The 14,949-nt window shown below is 32.7% G+C and overlaps 1 protein-coding gene across 3 annotated transcripts; it reads right to left on the bottom strand.

Annotated features, from left to right (window-relative positions):
• Window positions 1-3,957: 3,957 nt before the first annotated feature.
• Window positions 3,958-13,838, bottom strand: LOC110109896 (pyrrolidone-carboxylate peptidase). 3 transcript variants are annotated; one of them, XM_020841105.2, is made up of 6 exons: window positions 13,606-13,838; window positions 12,960-13,026; window positions 12,521-12,881; window positions 11,749-11,853; window positions 11,605-11,652; window positions 3,958-4,394 (listed from the first exon to the last, which is right to left on the bottom strand). In XM_020841105.2, exons 3-6 carry the CDS (start codon window positions 12,782-12,784, stop codon window positions 4,152-4,154), a joined length of 660 nt encoding a protein of 219 aa, XP_020696764.1. In that variant the 5' UTR covers window positions 12,785-12,881; window positions 12,960-13,026; window positions 13,606-13,838; the 3' UTR covers window positions 3,958-4,151. The 3 variants fall into 3 exon arrangements, with proteins under 3 accessions (XP_020696764.1, XP_020696765.1, XP_020696762.1); XM_020841106.2 differs by lacking the exon at window positions 12,960-13,026 and having other exon boundaries at window positions 13,642-13,838; XM_020841103.2 differs by lacking the exon at window positions 12,960-13,026 and having other exon boundaries at window positions 13,606-13,837.
• Window positions 13,839-14,949: the final 1,111 nt, after the last annotated feature.

The raw sequence follows: 14,949 nt of genomic DNA, 5'->3' as shown, positions 1-14,949 counted from the left end.
ACTCAACCAAGGGTTCGAAATAGGAGCTATAAACCTTCTAAGCATAGTTATCCAAATGTGTTGGGGATGCGAGAGTAAAACATCACAATGAAATAAACAAGAAAGTAATAGCGAAAAGTAGGGAAAAATTTATGAAGCCATATCGCATCAAGAAAATCACTATAAAAGTTTAAGATAAATAAGTACTTCTCTCTATCTCATTGCTTCTGTTTTCACAACACCGTTTTCATTGTTTACAAATAGGAAATATAAGAGAAAACAAGTTATATCTATCAAGGGACGTAAGAAAGAAAATTGTCCAATCAGTCTTGTAGTGAGCACTGTGGCGCTCAAGCATCTGTTTGATGATGCTGCGACGCTCAAACTTGAAGCGCTGTGGTATCAAATCTAAAGCGTTGTGGTGTTCTGCTCTCTGTCGATCAGCATCGGGGTGCTAGGGTATACAGTGACGAGCGTTGGATGATTTATTTTTTAAAGTGGGTAAACCCACCACATCCCTTAACAAGCACGATAAACTTAAGGTCTGAAGCAACAAAACAACCTAATTGATCAATATAATCAGATTTCACACAATAAAATGCTGCTAGTTCTACCCCTCCCAAGCCTCTATAGCTCTACACATCCACCAACTCAAGCTCCCTGTACACAGGGAGAGATACTCCCATTCAATCCCACATGTACTGCTTCATATGGGATCAATGTCACCTTGCCAACATCTCTTATAATACTCTCAACAACAACCATTCCAAATGTTAACTTGCCAGGCAAAACAAAAGCCTTAGCACTACCTTACTCTCCATCCTTAAAAAATCCAGCCCATATTCCTCCTAAACATCCATAAAAACAATCATAAAAAAGCCTAAGGCAATGTCTCACCTTCCCCTAAGGCTTTGTTTTGGACGGCTTTTTTATTGCTTTTTAAAACAGAGTTTAAAAAAAATTAAATTTTTGTACTAGAAAGCAGTTTGAAGAAGCAGGAAGAAAGCCGTCCCAAACGAAGCCTAAATTGAAATACCTTAGCTTCAAGGAACATTATATACAAGAACTATATATACATGGGCTAGACAAGGTTCTTCACTACAAGAACTCTATATACACCTATAACTCCGAATTTTTTGGCGAACATAATCAGTCCATTTATCCCTAATGACCCTGTGATTTAATATATTTTTTTATTATATTATTCTAAAGGTAATCTGTCTATCTCCATCTATTTTTTAGTCTTTATTACAAAGATTTTTAAGCAATTGCGAGCCCCCTAAAATTTTTAAAATCCTATGACCTTTAAGCAATTGTTTCCAGTAAATAGTAAAGAGAATTCAACATTTTATTTATTAATTTGAATTCAAAAAATATCCTTACAATCAAAATTTGTTATAGGGACGTTGCCTCTTAGACTCCCGACAATTACTTTTAAGTTCCCCAGCCCCCGCCCCCCAATTCAATTGGATCACAAAATATTTATGCTCTTGTAAATTATGGCTCTATCGCTTTCAACCTCATAATAATATATGTGACTAAGGTTTTATTTGGGATAACTTTAGACCACTATAATTTTCTACTTTCAAGAGATTTATGCATTAAAAAATAGTTTTATAAAGTAGTAAGAAAACCATCCCAAATGAAGCCTAACTCAAATAATAATTGAAGGGCTAAGAATTCATTTGCTGATATTGGATCCACTATGGCGGGTCCTTAGATTTTGATGGGAGATTTTAATTGTAATAGGTTCCAATTTGAAAAAGTTAGTAGTAATCCTATCCTCCTAGCAAATTTATGGATGTTAGCTCTTCTATTATTGAAGCATGTTTAATGGATCTCTCCTCCACTGTTTTATTTTTCCTAGTCTAATCACAAGCTCCAAGCTTCTTTAAATATCAAGTTATATAGGGTTCCTTGTTAATGGTGTGTGGATTGACACCTTTCTCCTATTAAAGAAAAAATTATTTTGTGCGGACACTGGATACCGTCCGGAGGTTAATCAGAACGTGTCACGGTAATTTTTTGCTAGGTATCGATGCTGGTTACTGTTGTCTACCGGGTGATGTGAGGTAATCTGGTTGGCCTTCAGGCCGTCCGGTATCCGCACATATTAATTTCTCCTATCAAAAAGTTTAATTCTTCAAGGAAATAAATTTTTTATTTAACTTTTAGGTGCCTTTAGGCACCTCATATATGTAAAATAGTAATGCACATTCATATTATATATAAAAAATGGTTATCTTAAAATTATATGCATCATCAATATCTAATGTTCTTAAGGGCTGCTGTCCCCATTAAACTTAAAAAATTGCACTTATATCAAAGCTATTATAGGTGGAGATTAGGATGAAATTCTTGTAAAGAATTGTTTGAGTAATTTAGACTTTTTGAAATAATTTTTTTTACTGTTTTGATTTTTAGATCATAATTATAATATTATTTGACTATTATTATTTTTTTATTGTTTTCAAGAAATTATTATTAAGAAAATGTTTATTAATATATTTTTTTTAACAAAAGTAACTTTCTTAATAATAATATTGGCTTTGGTAGGAACAATTTTCTTAATATTTTTTAAAATAGCTATCTAGTACAAGAGTTTATAGTTCAAAAAATTTTCATATTAAAAGTTCTAGAAAGCAATAAGTATTCCAAATGAAGATTTAAGGTAAATTTTTACCACTATTTTTTTTTTACTATTTAAAAAAATTATATTATAAAATTATTTGTAAAAAACAGTAAAAAAGATCTTAAATAAAATTTTAAAAATCATCTTTATAAAAATTTAGGGTCATGATTTATCTAATAAACTTTTGAACTTTTCAAATGACGAAATTAACGGAAAAAATTCTTATGAAATTATCATCTTTTTTTACCGACAATAGGTAATTTTTCCTTGAAGTTGATGTTGATTGTGTGCTGGATCTTCGTACAACGCTAAGACGTTAAACTATATGTTTCTCTACCGCCGCGAATATTCCCGGACGCAACAATTATTACGTTTGATTCATCTACATACTTAAAAATAATTTTAGCAAAGAAACATTTGATTCATCTACATACATAAAATAATTTTTAATTATATCTTTTATGCATATCATAATTCAATTTAATTGATCATATATGAATCTCAATGCAATATTTTTATTAAAAATTATAAAAATTAATTCGTGATTATTTGAAGATTTGAACTCTAATTTCAACAATTTATCCAACAACATAAAAAGAATTTGATTTGAGCTCAGATGATCATAAGTTAAGTACTTAAAATATAATTAAAATTTGTGAGATTAATTGAATGGTCAAATGTTTCTCAAATCTTACGTGTTTATAGTCAATTGAGTGTGTTAACGAGGAGAATCTAACAAGCCTGAGGTCAATAGGATAATTAAATATTGAAAAATCGATAAACCATTAACATCAATATTGACGCCTATAAAGTTGATGCGGACCATCAACATCAATATTGACGCCTGTTGACTTCATTGTCAACAGCTTTGATGCATGACATCGCTTATAAGGCAGATACATGTGGTTGACACTCAGGCCAGAGCACCTGTCAACTTCTTCACATACCGTTGACAGAAAAAAAAAGACTAAAAATATCAAATAACTGACAGGTGAGATGTTCGTCTAGGGTTTGTAGCAAAAATTTGAAGAACTCGCATGATTTCTCACATATCCTATCGATAACTAATGACAACTAACGGTAAGAAATTCAAAATCACAATCACGATACAAAAGATGACAAGTTATTCATAGTTCAATCAAAGCTTACTCTGTGAAGTAACAAAAAGTTCCATAAACCATCACTAATGAACTCAGAGATTAGGCATAATCCTTCCAGATTTCATGCCAGAGTAGCCATGACTTGTTGGCATAGAATAGCTATCAACATTGAGTTTAGCAAAGGAGAAATATAGCTTATCTGATGCTGAAGAAGCATTAAACATATATCACACAAACAAACCAGTCATTCAAAATTTCCATCTTTCTTCAATCATAACAATAAGTTCAACAAGCCCATATTTATTGACTGGAAATAGTTTGCAGTAAGCACAAATACATACATTTGAAAAAACATCAAAGACCAAAAACCTTTTCATTTTCAATCAATGACCAAATTACAGTCCAACATACATAACAGCATAATGTATCCACATTGATTTTCACTGCTGCAAAGAGGCGATGACCTCTAACAGGGAAGCAGCAAATTGCATCTGGGTATCCTCATTGATCGTCAAGAATAAGGGGAAATGTACAAAGAGGGATTTGATTCCATGTTGCTCTGCGAAGCGAAGAGAGTGGTAATATACATAGTTACAGACAAACCTGCCAGCATCATCAGAAGTCATAACACTGTATCCCATGCCTGAAAGTGCCTTTGTTATCTCGTTGGTAGGAAGCGAAGTCTACATACATGCAAAATTGCAAATCAAAATAAATGAAGTTATAAGCATTTATGAATTATGCATATCAAAAGCAATAGTCAAGGAACAAAGGTGATTTTTTTATTAACATATTTTGTGTAAGTGATTGATTAATTTATCTAACATATTAAAGATGTTAGCTAACCAAACAACATTACATTACATAGCACATGCTAGCGAACCAAACAATATTTCAACATTTCCTATCATATGATGAAACAGGAAGAATCTCTTAGAAAACACTGGAATAGCATTACCTGATATATCTTGGAACCAAGATGATGGCATCATTTAGGAGAAAATATCATAAAAACCAAACCATTTACAAGAAGAGGAACCAGAAAGAGAAACAGATGCCAATTCAAAGAAATTGATTATCCCCGAACCTTATTGTAGAAGGGTGAATTTGATTCCTCAATAATTATCATAATTATGAAAATCTTTATTTTTTTAAATGTTGGTACTAATATGCATGTTCTTCACTCATCTGAAATCCTCTTAGTCCTAAAGATTTTTTTGAAATGATTTATTAATCTAACTATTTTAATATGTCTCATGACTATTAACATTTTCCCATCTCAATCAGGTTCTTCTATATACCAACAGATTTACTCTTTGTACGTCTTCTTTAAAAACAAAACCAACTTTATTTTCCAAATCAATCTACAATGTATGTAGCATGCTTATCCTCATTTTGAATTTTTTTCTTAGAACGTTTATTTGATAGTTTCTCAACTCAACAATTTCATCTATCCTTGAAGTAATTCGTTATCATCATTAGGCTTATCCCAACTATTTGGGGTTGACATTATGAATCCTTAATTCTATTCATTCCTCAATATAACTCATCTTTGATTATCTTCATGATTATAACATCTAAATTGATAAAATCCAAGCATGATTGCTTTCTTCTTTATAACTTAGGATACATTTGAAACTTTGTAGCTTTTTTTAAAGGTGATTGTAAAGCTTCTGTGGAGAAAGAATTTTTTTTTTTGAAAGTTGTTATAGAAGATAGCTTCTTAATAGAAAACATTTTTGAAAATAGTGAAAAAGCAATGGCCAAATAGAAACTGTGATTTTGATCTAAAAAATATAGTAAGAATGCTGTCCCAAATAAAACCATAATTTACTATAATTATGAAGTTGCATATTTGCCTTTTTTTATAATTCTCTTTACAAAACTTCTAGCTTTCTAATATTAGTCCTAAAAGTATTTGTGTTTGAAATTTTAAAAAACCCATTTTTTTAATTTATAACTCATACTTTCACATCATGATGGATCTATCTCTAGATGCTCCTAGAACTTTAATGAGATAAATGTAAATACAGTTGACCATTCTATGTTACATCAAGTTTCGTTCAGCTTTAGAACTCCAATCTGCATCTTTTAACAACTTCTGTTGAATTAACTTTCAATCTCCATACTATCCTAGGGAAAATATTTTCTTGAACTTTTTAATACTTCTAAAACTACAACTATACGTTATGTCTCAAGGAATCATAAAAAACCTTCGATTTTTTTCACCTTTTAGTTAAAAAAAAAAACTGTCTGTGATTTAGTAGTTAAACTTTTGAAATTAACAATCTACTTATTCTCTAAATTATGTGCTCACTATTACAAAATCACATGCTACTGTAAAACTGTACATCTGTATCATCACATTTCTATCTTTTATTCCATCCTCACCAAGAGCAATCTCATAAAAATCCAACCGAAGACCAAATACCCATATAGATCACCATCCATAATTATCTTCTTTTTCTCAAATATACATCAGAGAAGTCATTAATTTATTTCCAAAATTGATTTTAATCCAGCTTTAATAGTATAAACACAAGTCACATTTACAATGTTCTCACTGATGATAAATTTAAAAGTAACAGTTATTCACTAACCTGCTATTCGTGAACATATAATAACCTCCCCAACGTCTAAGGATTTTTATCCTTTCAAATTAGTGTCTTGCAAATATGTAATATTAATTTCCCCTTAAATCATTATATCTACAAATTCTCTATCCTTCTCAATAAAAGTCTCCCAAAATTTATGCATTAATTTTAGACTTAGTTAACCGTTACATACTTCTAATGATACAATCTAGATAAAACATGACACTTCTCACAACAATTGAGAAAAATCATGGCACGTTTATGGGGAATGCCCAAGAAAGCTGGAATCAATACAATCAAAATATGATTGTTTAAAAACAAGAGATTTGAGAGGGAAAAAGCTTATTTTATTACATGATTTCTTTCCTATTTATAGATCTATACAAGATATCTCAATACATAAACAAATAATTACATATTTATTCATAATAACTCTAATATAATCCTTCCTAAATCAGCTACCAGAACATGGAAACAATTTTGGCGTGAGTTATGCGTCCCACAGATCATGGACTGTAGCCGTTGGATCTATTTGCACTGAATGGCTGGATTTTAACAATGATGATTTTCATAGAAAAAAAAAATGGCATTTAATTGGTATCATATCAGTCCTTAAACTTGCCTGGACTAATAAAGCTTGTTAATTAATTTATATTCTCCCAGTGTACATTAATCCAATTATTTTCCTTGTCAGATCAACATGAACCATTTTAAACATATCGTCGTCGCTTCATCATATACATGAAAAGTAATTTTATTGAATGGCTCTGACGAGATTGAAATAACAAAATGATGGTGCAAAATACAGGTTAAAACAAGTTTAGTAGAGCTTAAGTACACATTAATGAAGCTGCTTTAACGAAGCTGCTTTAAAAGGCACTAGACAAGAAACATGTTACTGAAAGAGAAGTAACATTGAAGTAAAAATTTGGAAAATAATCCCGAGAAAAAACTATAATAAGCAATCAGCGATTATGGAGAAGTTCTAAAATAATTAACATAACTAGCAAATCAATCCCGAAGGATTTTCAACCAAATACCACTTCTCTAGATCAAACTCCAGATGCAAACTGTTTACTTCAAGTGTTATATAGAAAATTTTTATGCATCTATTTCTCTACAAGTAGTTATTCTAATAAATTTGTAAATCTAAATTTGGCACTAATATGCATGCAACAGGAATAAGATCAGGCTACTTTTAGCAGCAATCTTTTGACCATTTAAATTCAATGCTCCATCAAAAAATTTGAAAAGAAATGATTGAAAAACCCAGCTCCATAATTTATTAACCTTTTATATTCAATGCTATAAGAATATTAACCCTCAATAAATATTTCCCATCTCTCGAATATATAACATCAATCTAACTTTATTAGTTTTACATATATTCAAATTGAATTATTATTTCTGCTACACTCAAATTAATTGCTAGTTATTTCTATAGTTGAACATTAATCCATATAGCATAACTTACTCAAGTGCACTCTTAATAATTCTACTTTCATGCTTTGTGATATTTTGATATCGGGCAACTATCCTAAATGATTTATTTATTTCAATCACCCAACTTTTAAGTCTAGAATGCGTACCCTTAGCTATATTTCTATCCTTCTGTATATTAAGGTTTTGTTTGGGACGGCTTTCTTTATGCTTCTTAAAGCAGCTTCCTAGTAAAAAATAAAAAAAAATTAATTTTTGTACTAGGAAGCTGCTTTAAGAAGCAATAAGAAAGACATCCCAAACGAAGCCAAAGTCTAATGTATTAAAACTCATCACATTAATTCAATTATTCACTTGTTCTTCCCTAAATAATGATAGATAATTATCAAATTTATCACCATCAAAGTTGCAGATAATATGCATGTCATTGTGTCCCACCCCCAGGTTGCATTAATGTGAACACTGATGCTGCTTTGAAAAGTAATAACCAAGTTAGTCCTGGTATTGTTATTCGGAATGAATATGGGATGCTCATTAGGGGAAAAAGGGATTAAAATTGAACATGCAGCCGAATTGCTCGCTGTGCTAAGCCTTAAGGATGCTATGGAAGAATGGGTGTTTGATTCAGAAGGCATTATTATAGAAGGGGATAACAGCAACATTATCAATTGGGTTAGAAACACTTTGGGAGATCAAAGAAGCAATGATTTTCAATCTTCTCAACATGATTTGAGTTTCTCATCACAGTTTAACCAGGTTCTCAGAGAAAATAACAAGGCCGCCGATTGCAACATCCCCTCTTCTTTTTTGAATGTTTTGAGGGATGATAATGATTGAATATTGTTAGATCGAAACTGGCCTAAGGACGGCCGGTTGAACTAGCCCTAGGGATGGTTTACTCTAGGAAACCAAGCTAGCCGTCGGCCCCCTTGTGGAGCCCATGGCTTGAAAAGGAAGGGGGGAATTTAGGCATGATTGGATTAAAGAGGGGGCAACTGATCTTGTGGGGCCCATTGCTTGAAGAGGAAGGGCTGTTTTATGCATGATTTGATTTAGGGAGAGACTGTTTAGTAATTGGGATCATTTTTTTTTTTTTTATGCTTTAAATATATGAGATTGTTTAGGGTTAGGATTATCTAGATATTTGCTGACTTTTAGAGAGTTTATAGGGTTCGCTTGGGCTCTAGCCGCGGTTAGAAATTAGGAGAGATGTATCCTGCTCTCCAATTGAGGATCCATTGTATCTTATTCATTTTCTTTCATCTTTTATCAATAAAAAGGTTTATTTATGGTAATTTCTTCCAAAATCTTCTCTAATCTATTTTTGCAAGGGCTTAAATTCAAATTCAACAAGAGAAATTCTTGTGCCTACAAGTGTTTCCTATCAAATTGGTATCAGAGCGGTGTCCGGGGTAGTTTTGGGGCTGTGGGCTGATTCTTCCAATAATTTTTCTCCTTCGAACCACTATTTTTACTGTTTTTGGGGTGGAAATATGGATTTTCGAGTCTAACAAAGATGAGGATTTATGGTGGGAAGAAAAGTGGAGTATTGGAAGGGGAGATCGGACAAATGAAATCTGAAATTTCAGATCTCTAAACTTAAGTTTCACATTTAAAAAGTGAAATCTCAATCGTCCATGAGAAGATCGACTTAAAAATTTTCATCCTACAGGAGATGTTACAGAAATTGTTCGAGGGCCAAACCAAAACATCGTCATTGGAGGGGAGGTAAGCCGACGATAGCTATTGAAGTGAGGAAAATCCTAAGCCAATCAGACGAAGGGCAGATCTTGAGGTTGAGATTTTAGAGAGAGAAAAAAAATGCCTCCCCTAGGGCCTATTCCTAGGGAGGAGTCGAGTAGAGGGTATGCGGATATGTGTGAGGGGGTTGGGCATGAGTAGAGGGGTGTTGAATTTGAAAGGCGATGGCTTGATTATGATCGAAGAGGTGCCGAATTTGAAAGGAGAGGGGCTGAATATGGTTGAAGGAGTGTTGAATTTGAAGGGAGAAGGTGGGCTTGTGATGAAAGGTTTGGGTGCGAGTGGAGAAGGGATGATTGGAATAATTGGGAAGAACCACCCCCTTGGGGAATGAGAAACTTTGGAGGAAGCAGGGGTGACAGGAGATCTGAGGATGAGGAAACTGAGGATGCCTATTTTTGAGGGAGAGGATACATGGGTGGTTTTACCGGGTGGAGAGATTTTACCGTCAATAAACTGATGGAGGAGAGATTGACGACAGTCGAGATGTGCTTAGAGGGGAAAGCATTAGCATGGTACCAGTTGAGTGATAAGAGGCGACCCATACAAACTTGGATTGCTTGTTGGAAAGTTTCAGAACCAACCAAGGGGACTTCCATGAACAATTCTTCACCCTGACGCAGAATGGGACAATGGTGGAGTATCATGACCAGTTTGAGCACCTAGCTAGCAGACTGAACCGACTCTCAGAGACTGTACTGGAGGGAAACTTTAAGAAAGGGCTCAAACTGATATTCGAGCGGCAATTAAAGTGATGAAGCCTTGTGATTTGGAAGAGGCTATAGAGCTAGTTCAATTGGTGGAGGATCAGAGGCATTTGAAGAGAGGGACAGGAGGCAACAACTTCGGAGGCTCGTGCAGGATGACTACCACCTTTTTGACACTTAAATAGTTGACACTGGGTACTCTTCGGGAGACCCCAAAGGAGAAGATTGTAGGTGGAAGACCTAGAGACAACTTCAAGAAGCTCACAAAAATGGAGTTACAGGAGAAGAGGGCGAAGGGCTCTATTTCAAATGTAAGGATAGGTACACATCGGGGCACATTTGTAAGGATCAAACTCTTCAGGTTCTCACCATTTGTGATAATGAGGAAGTTGATGAAGGAGTCGTTTTTTCACCTTGAGGATAAGATGGGCCTTTGGGATGGGGGTATTGTTAGACCGGAACCGGCCTAAGGAGGGTTGACTGAACCAACCCTAGGGCTGGTTTACTTTAGATGACCAAGCCAGCCGTCGGCTCCCTTATGGGGCCCATTGCTTGAAAAGGAAGGGGGGAATTTAGGCATGATTGGATTAAAGAGGGGGTGACTAATCTTGTGGGGCCCATTGCTTGAAGAGGAAGGGCTATTTTAGGCAGGATTTGATTTAGGGAGGGGCTGTTTAGTAATTAAGATCATATTTGTATGCTTTAAATAGATGAGATTGTTTAGGGTTAGGATTATTTGGATATTTAATGAATTTTAGAGAGTTCCTAGAGTTTGCTTGGGCTCTAGCCGCCAGTTAGAGATTGGGAGAGACGAATCCTTCTTTCAAATTGAGGATCAATTATATTTTATTCTTTCATGAGTTTCACCTTTTATCAATAAAAAAGTTTATTTCTGATTATTTCTTCCAAATTATTTTCTAATCTGTTTTTGCAAGGGTTGAAATTCAAATTCAGCAAGTGAAATTCTTATGCCTACAAGCGTTTCCTATCATATACCTCATACATAGTTGCATTTTTTTGTACTTTTTCCTTTATTTTGATTAATGCCAATGCAAATATTCAATATTGTTCAACTAATTCATAGTCCGTTATATTTGATTAAATTCTAACTCTATTATAACTTCTCACTTTTTCAATAGATGTCTAGCCTATGAAAACTATTTGGAATATCTCATCTTGAATATTTTTCATAAGCATTTTAATAATCAATAAAAAAATATACAAACTTAATTTTGGTATCACAAGTATATATTGTGATGATAAATTATTTGATAGTTCATCACTCTTTTTAATGATAGCCAATACATAACTTTAATAACCAATAATCTATAAAATGATATTCGGAATGTGACTGTAAACTATGTGAATTTAAAAGAAAAAGACCATCCTACCTCACGTATTCGTGATATGCCTCCATCTGAGGGAATGATGGGTACTCTCTGGAAGAAAAATAATAGCACCAAAAAGTGTAAGAATAAATCATAAATGCTCGACGTGGAAGGAGGAAGCAAAAAAAATGCGAAATCAAATCTTACTTGGGGTTTCCATCCTAGCTCGTCAGGACATCGAAAAGTAGCTTCATTCACTGCTTGATTCTCGATAGCAAATCTAGTTGCACCACTATTAACTCCAAAATGAACCTGAAGATTAACATGTTCGGATAAAAAAGAAGAGTGGTAAGTGAAAAAGAGGGAACAAAGAATCTTAAATGACATAATTTAAATCTTGAAACTCAAGCCAAGAACATGGAATTACTTAAACAAATGCAGAAAAATATGTCATCTCCTCAAAGGTTCCAATAAAGCAAAAAAATTCCCAAGATATTGAGACTAGTAGTTGCTACAAAAGAAAACTAACTGTAACAAATTATGAAGGCTTTTTCCATAAGTTAATGATCTGCCGGCATTATTTAGTTTGAAAAACTAATGATAAGAGCCTAAAAGAAAAATATAGTTAAGACAAATAAGTAACACTAATATAATAGGCTAATAGCAAGAACTGAAGATTTGTGGTATGAATCTAGCAGCTTGTGACCCTTGAAAATAACAAGTTACTTGTTGATACTTCAATAAGAAAGGAAAAACTAGGATCTTGACCATACAAATGAAACTAATATAACAAACTACTGGCAAGTATCCAGAAATTTAAATATGAATGCTTCTACCTCAGGAGCTTTATCTACTTAAGAACTAAGTCGTACATGTTCCTCAGTCTTTGCTACATGCAATACCCTAACTTGAAATGACATCATAGTGTTTTTTTAATAAAAAAACCAAAATAAATCATATATATATTTTTGACACCCACCCAAATCACACGGTCAACACTAGAAGAACTATCATGGGTAGATAGAGCTGAGTCCAAAATTTTATAAAGAGAAGCCACAGCTCCCTCTCCAGCAGTCTCAAGAATACTGCAACTACCAATAACTAGGCCTTTTGGTAATCCCTTCTTCTCCATGTATCCCTTCAGATTATTGACTATAGTTTCTGTCGGATTCTCTGAAACACCATGAAATTTTTTGAAGCCTGTAATATGAACTGTAACCACTGGAGGAGCTTCTGATCCCATTATGATGATCTAATGTATGTTAAACTAATGAATTACAAGTTATATGTGATAACTCTTCAGCGGCAGCAGAGAAACAATTTTTTTCCCTCTTGTTTTTCTGTAACAAAGAAAAGTAACAAAAGAAAAAGCTGAGAGAAAGATTTGTGTTAGAAAACTTAATTTCATTTCACCTTACCAGAAAGAATACTAGTCTAAAGCATTCAAAATTCTGAAATTTGGAGAATAACACAGGCTAGCATTCCCTGTAAAAATCTGATACTGTGCTGAGAACATAACTTATTTGGTATGAAGAGATCAATAATTAGTTCAGCGAAGCCAACTAAAGCTAATATATCACACATCTATGCAGATAGCTAAACTGTGTTAAAAAATGCGAACTCCATGAATTTGTGGTGGCTAGAAAGCCCAATTATTATAACATCTAAAGAGAACCACAAGCTCAAGATAAACTTTCTTTTTAGAACTAAACGTTTAGCTTAGTCATCTAAAGTGCCAGTGAAATTTCAATCATCACTCTGAAGTAATAAAGACTAGCTCGTGGAAGATCCAATCAAAAGAAGCTGGAAACAAGATAAAATTCATCAGCTTTGACACGGTAAAACCTAGAATTGATATATCAAACAAAACCCTCATAAACGATAAAAAAGGCCAATTCGACTCTTTAAATAGGAAAGAACAAGTACCATCAAGATTCAGAGAAAACAATACTCGCTAGCAAATTGAAATCAACGAATAAAAAAAACAAGAATCGAATCACAACAAGGAACCAACTGAAGCAAAGAAACACCAAACAATCACGGAAATCAAGGGAAAGCTCTCACCTTTCACTCTCCAAATGACAGAAGTGAAGAAGAAACCTTATAAAAAACAAACTTTATCGTAAAGGCGATTCCATGGACTCGAGGAGATGAATCAGAAGTCAATGGCGTAGGTTGCAGAGCAATGATAGAGCGGAAATGGTGGTTGCTTTACGGGCTTGTGACTGTAAATGCGAAAAGTATGATTGGAGAAAAGGTGAGACCCGATGCGCTGCGGCAAGAGAGCGCAAATGTAACTTGTAGTTGGGGTTAGTCAGTATTGGGCGATTAACTTTTTACTGTTAATAATGTGATTATTAAGTTTTTTATTTGATTGAATAAATTTAGCTAAATATTAGCTTTACATTTCATAAATTCTTTTAAAACTCTATCAGAAAATAATACTCTATTTTTCATATTAAAAATAAATTAAAATAAAACAATTATTTTAAAAAAATGTTCTTTTTATTTTTTAGTAATCAATCGAGAACTACTTGTTATAAGAATAATGAAGTAAATTTTAAATAATTTAAAAACTTCAATTTTCCTACTATTAAGTTTTTAATGTTAGAAATTTAAAACAAAAATTAGCACTATTGATCTTTTTTTTTAATGGGAAATAACTTGTGACCAAAATTTATAAGATTTTATGTTGATTTAGGATCTGTTTGGGATATTTTTTTTATAGTTATGCTTTTTAGACCACAATTATAAATCTTTTTGACTATTATTTTCTTATTGCTTGCTCAATATTTTTCAAATATTTATATGGAGAGAAGTTATTTTTTTTACACAAAAGTTGCTACTATATATTAATTAACGATTTTTTTTAAAGAACATATTTATAATATTCACATCATCTTTAAAAAAAATTGCTTTCCTTGCAACAACTTTACAATCATTTTTATAAAATATTGAAACCATCCCGAATAGATCCTTAATTAACATTAATTGTGAAAAAGAATTTGTCAATTTATAATTAATAACACCTTAATAATATTTCTTTTTTACGATGTTTTAAAATCAAAACCATTGGGCTTTTCGAAAATGTGAAGCTAATGTGGAATTTAATCAATGAGTTACGTAATAATCTTAACAACAAAAAAAATTTCATTCTGAATTTTAAGAGTTATCTGATTTTGAAAAATAAATTATCCACAAAGAATTGAATTTTAAATTCAAAAGAATTCAAAATCAAAATGACTACTCCAGACTAATCAGGTAAGGATAATAATAATAAATTATTATTATTATTATTAGAAGGACAGAAATCTTTTAGTCTATCTTTGATTTGAAGGGATTAATGGAGGAATATATATATATAATTTACTTTAATAAAATTTAATATGGAGTATTTGATTTTATTGC

The sequence above is a fragment of the Dendrobium catenatum genome, unplaced genomic scaffold, assembly GCF_001605985.2.
Source record: "Dendrobium catenatum unplaced genomic scaffold, ASM160598v2 fragScaff_scaffold_1651, whole genome shotgun sequence".
Lineage (NCBI taxonomy): Eukaryota > Viridiplantae > Streptophyta > Magnoliopsida > Asparagales > Orchidaceae > Dendrobium > Dendrobium catenatum.
This window is presented reverse-complemented; position numbering and strand designations above follow the sequence as displayed.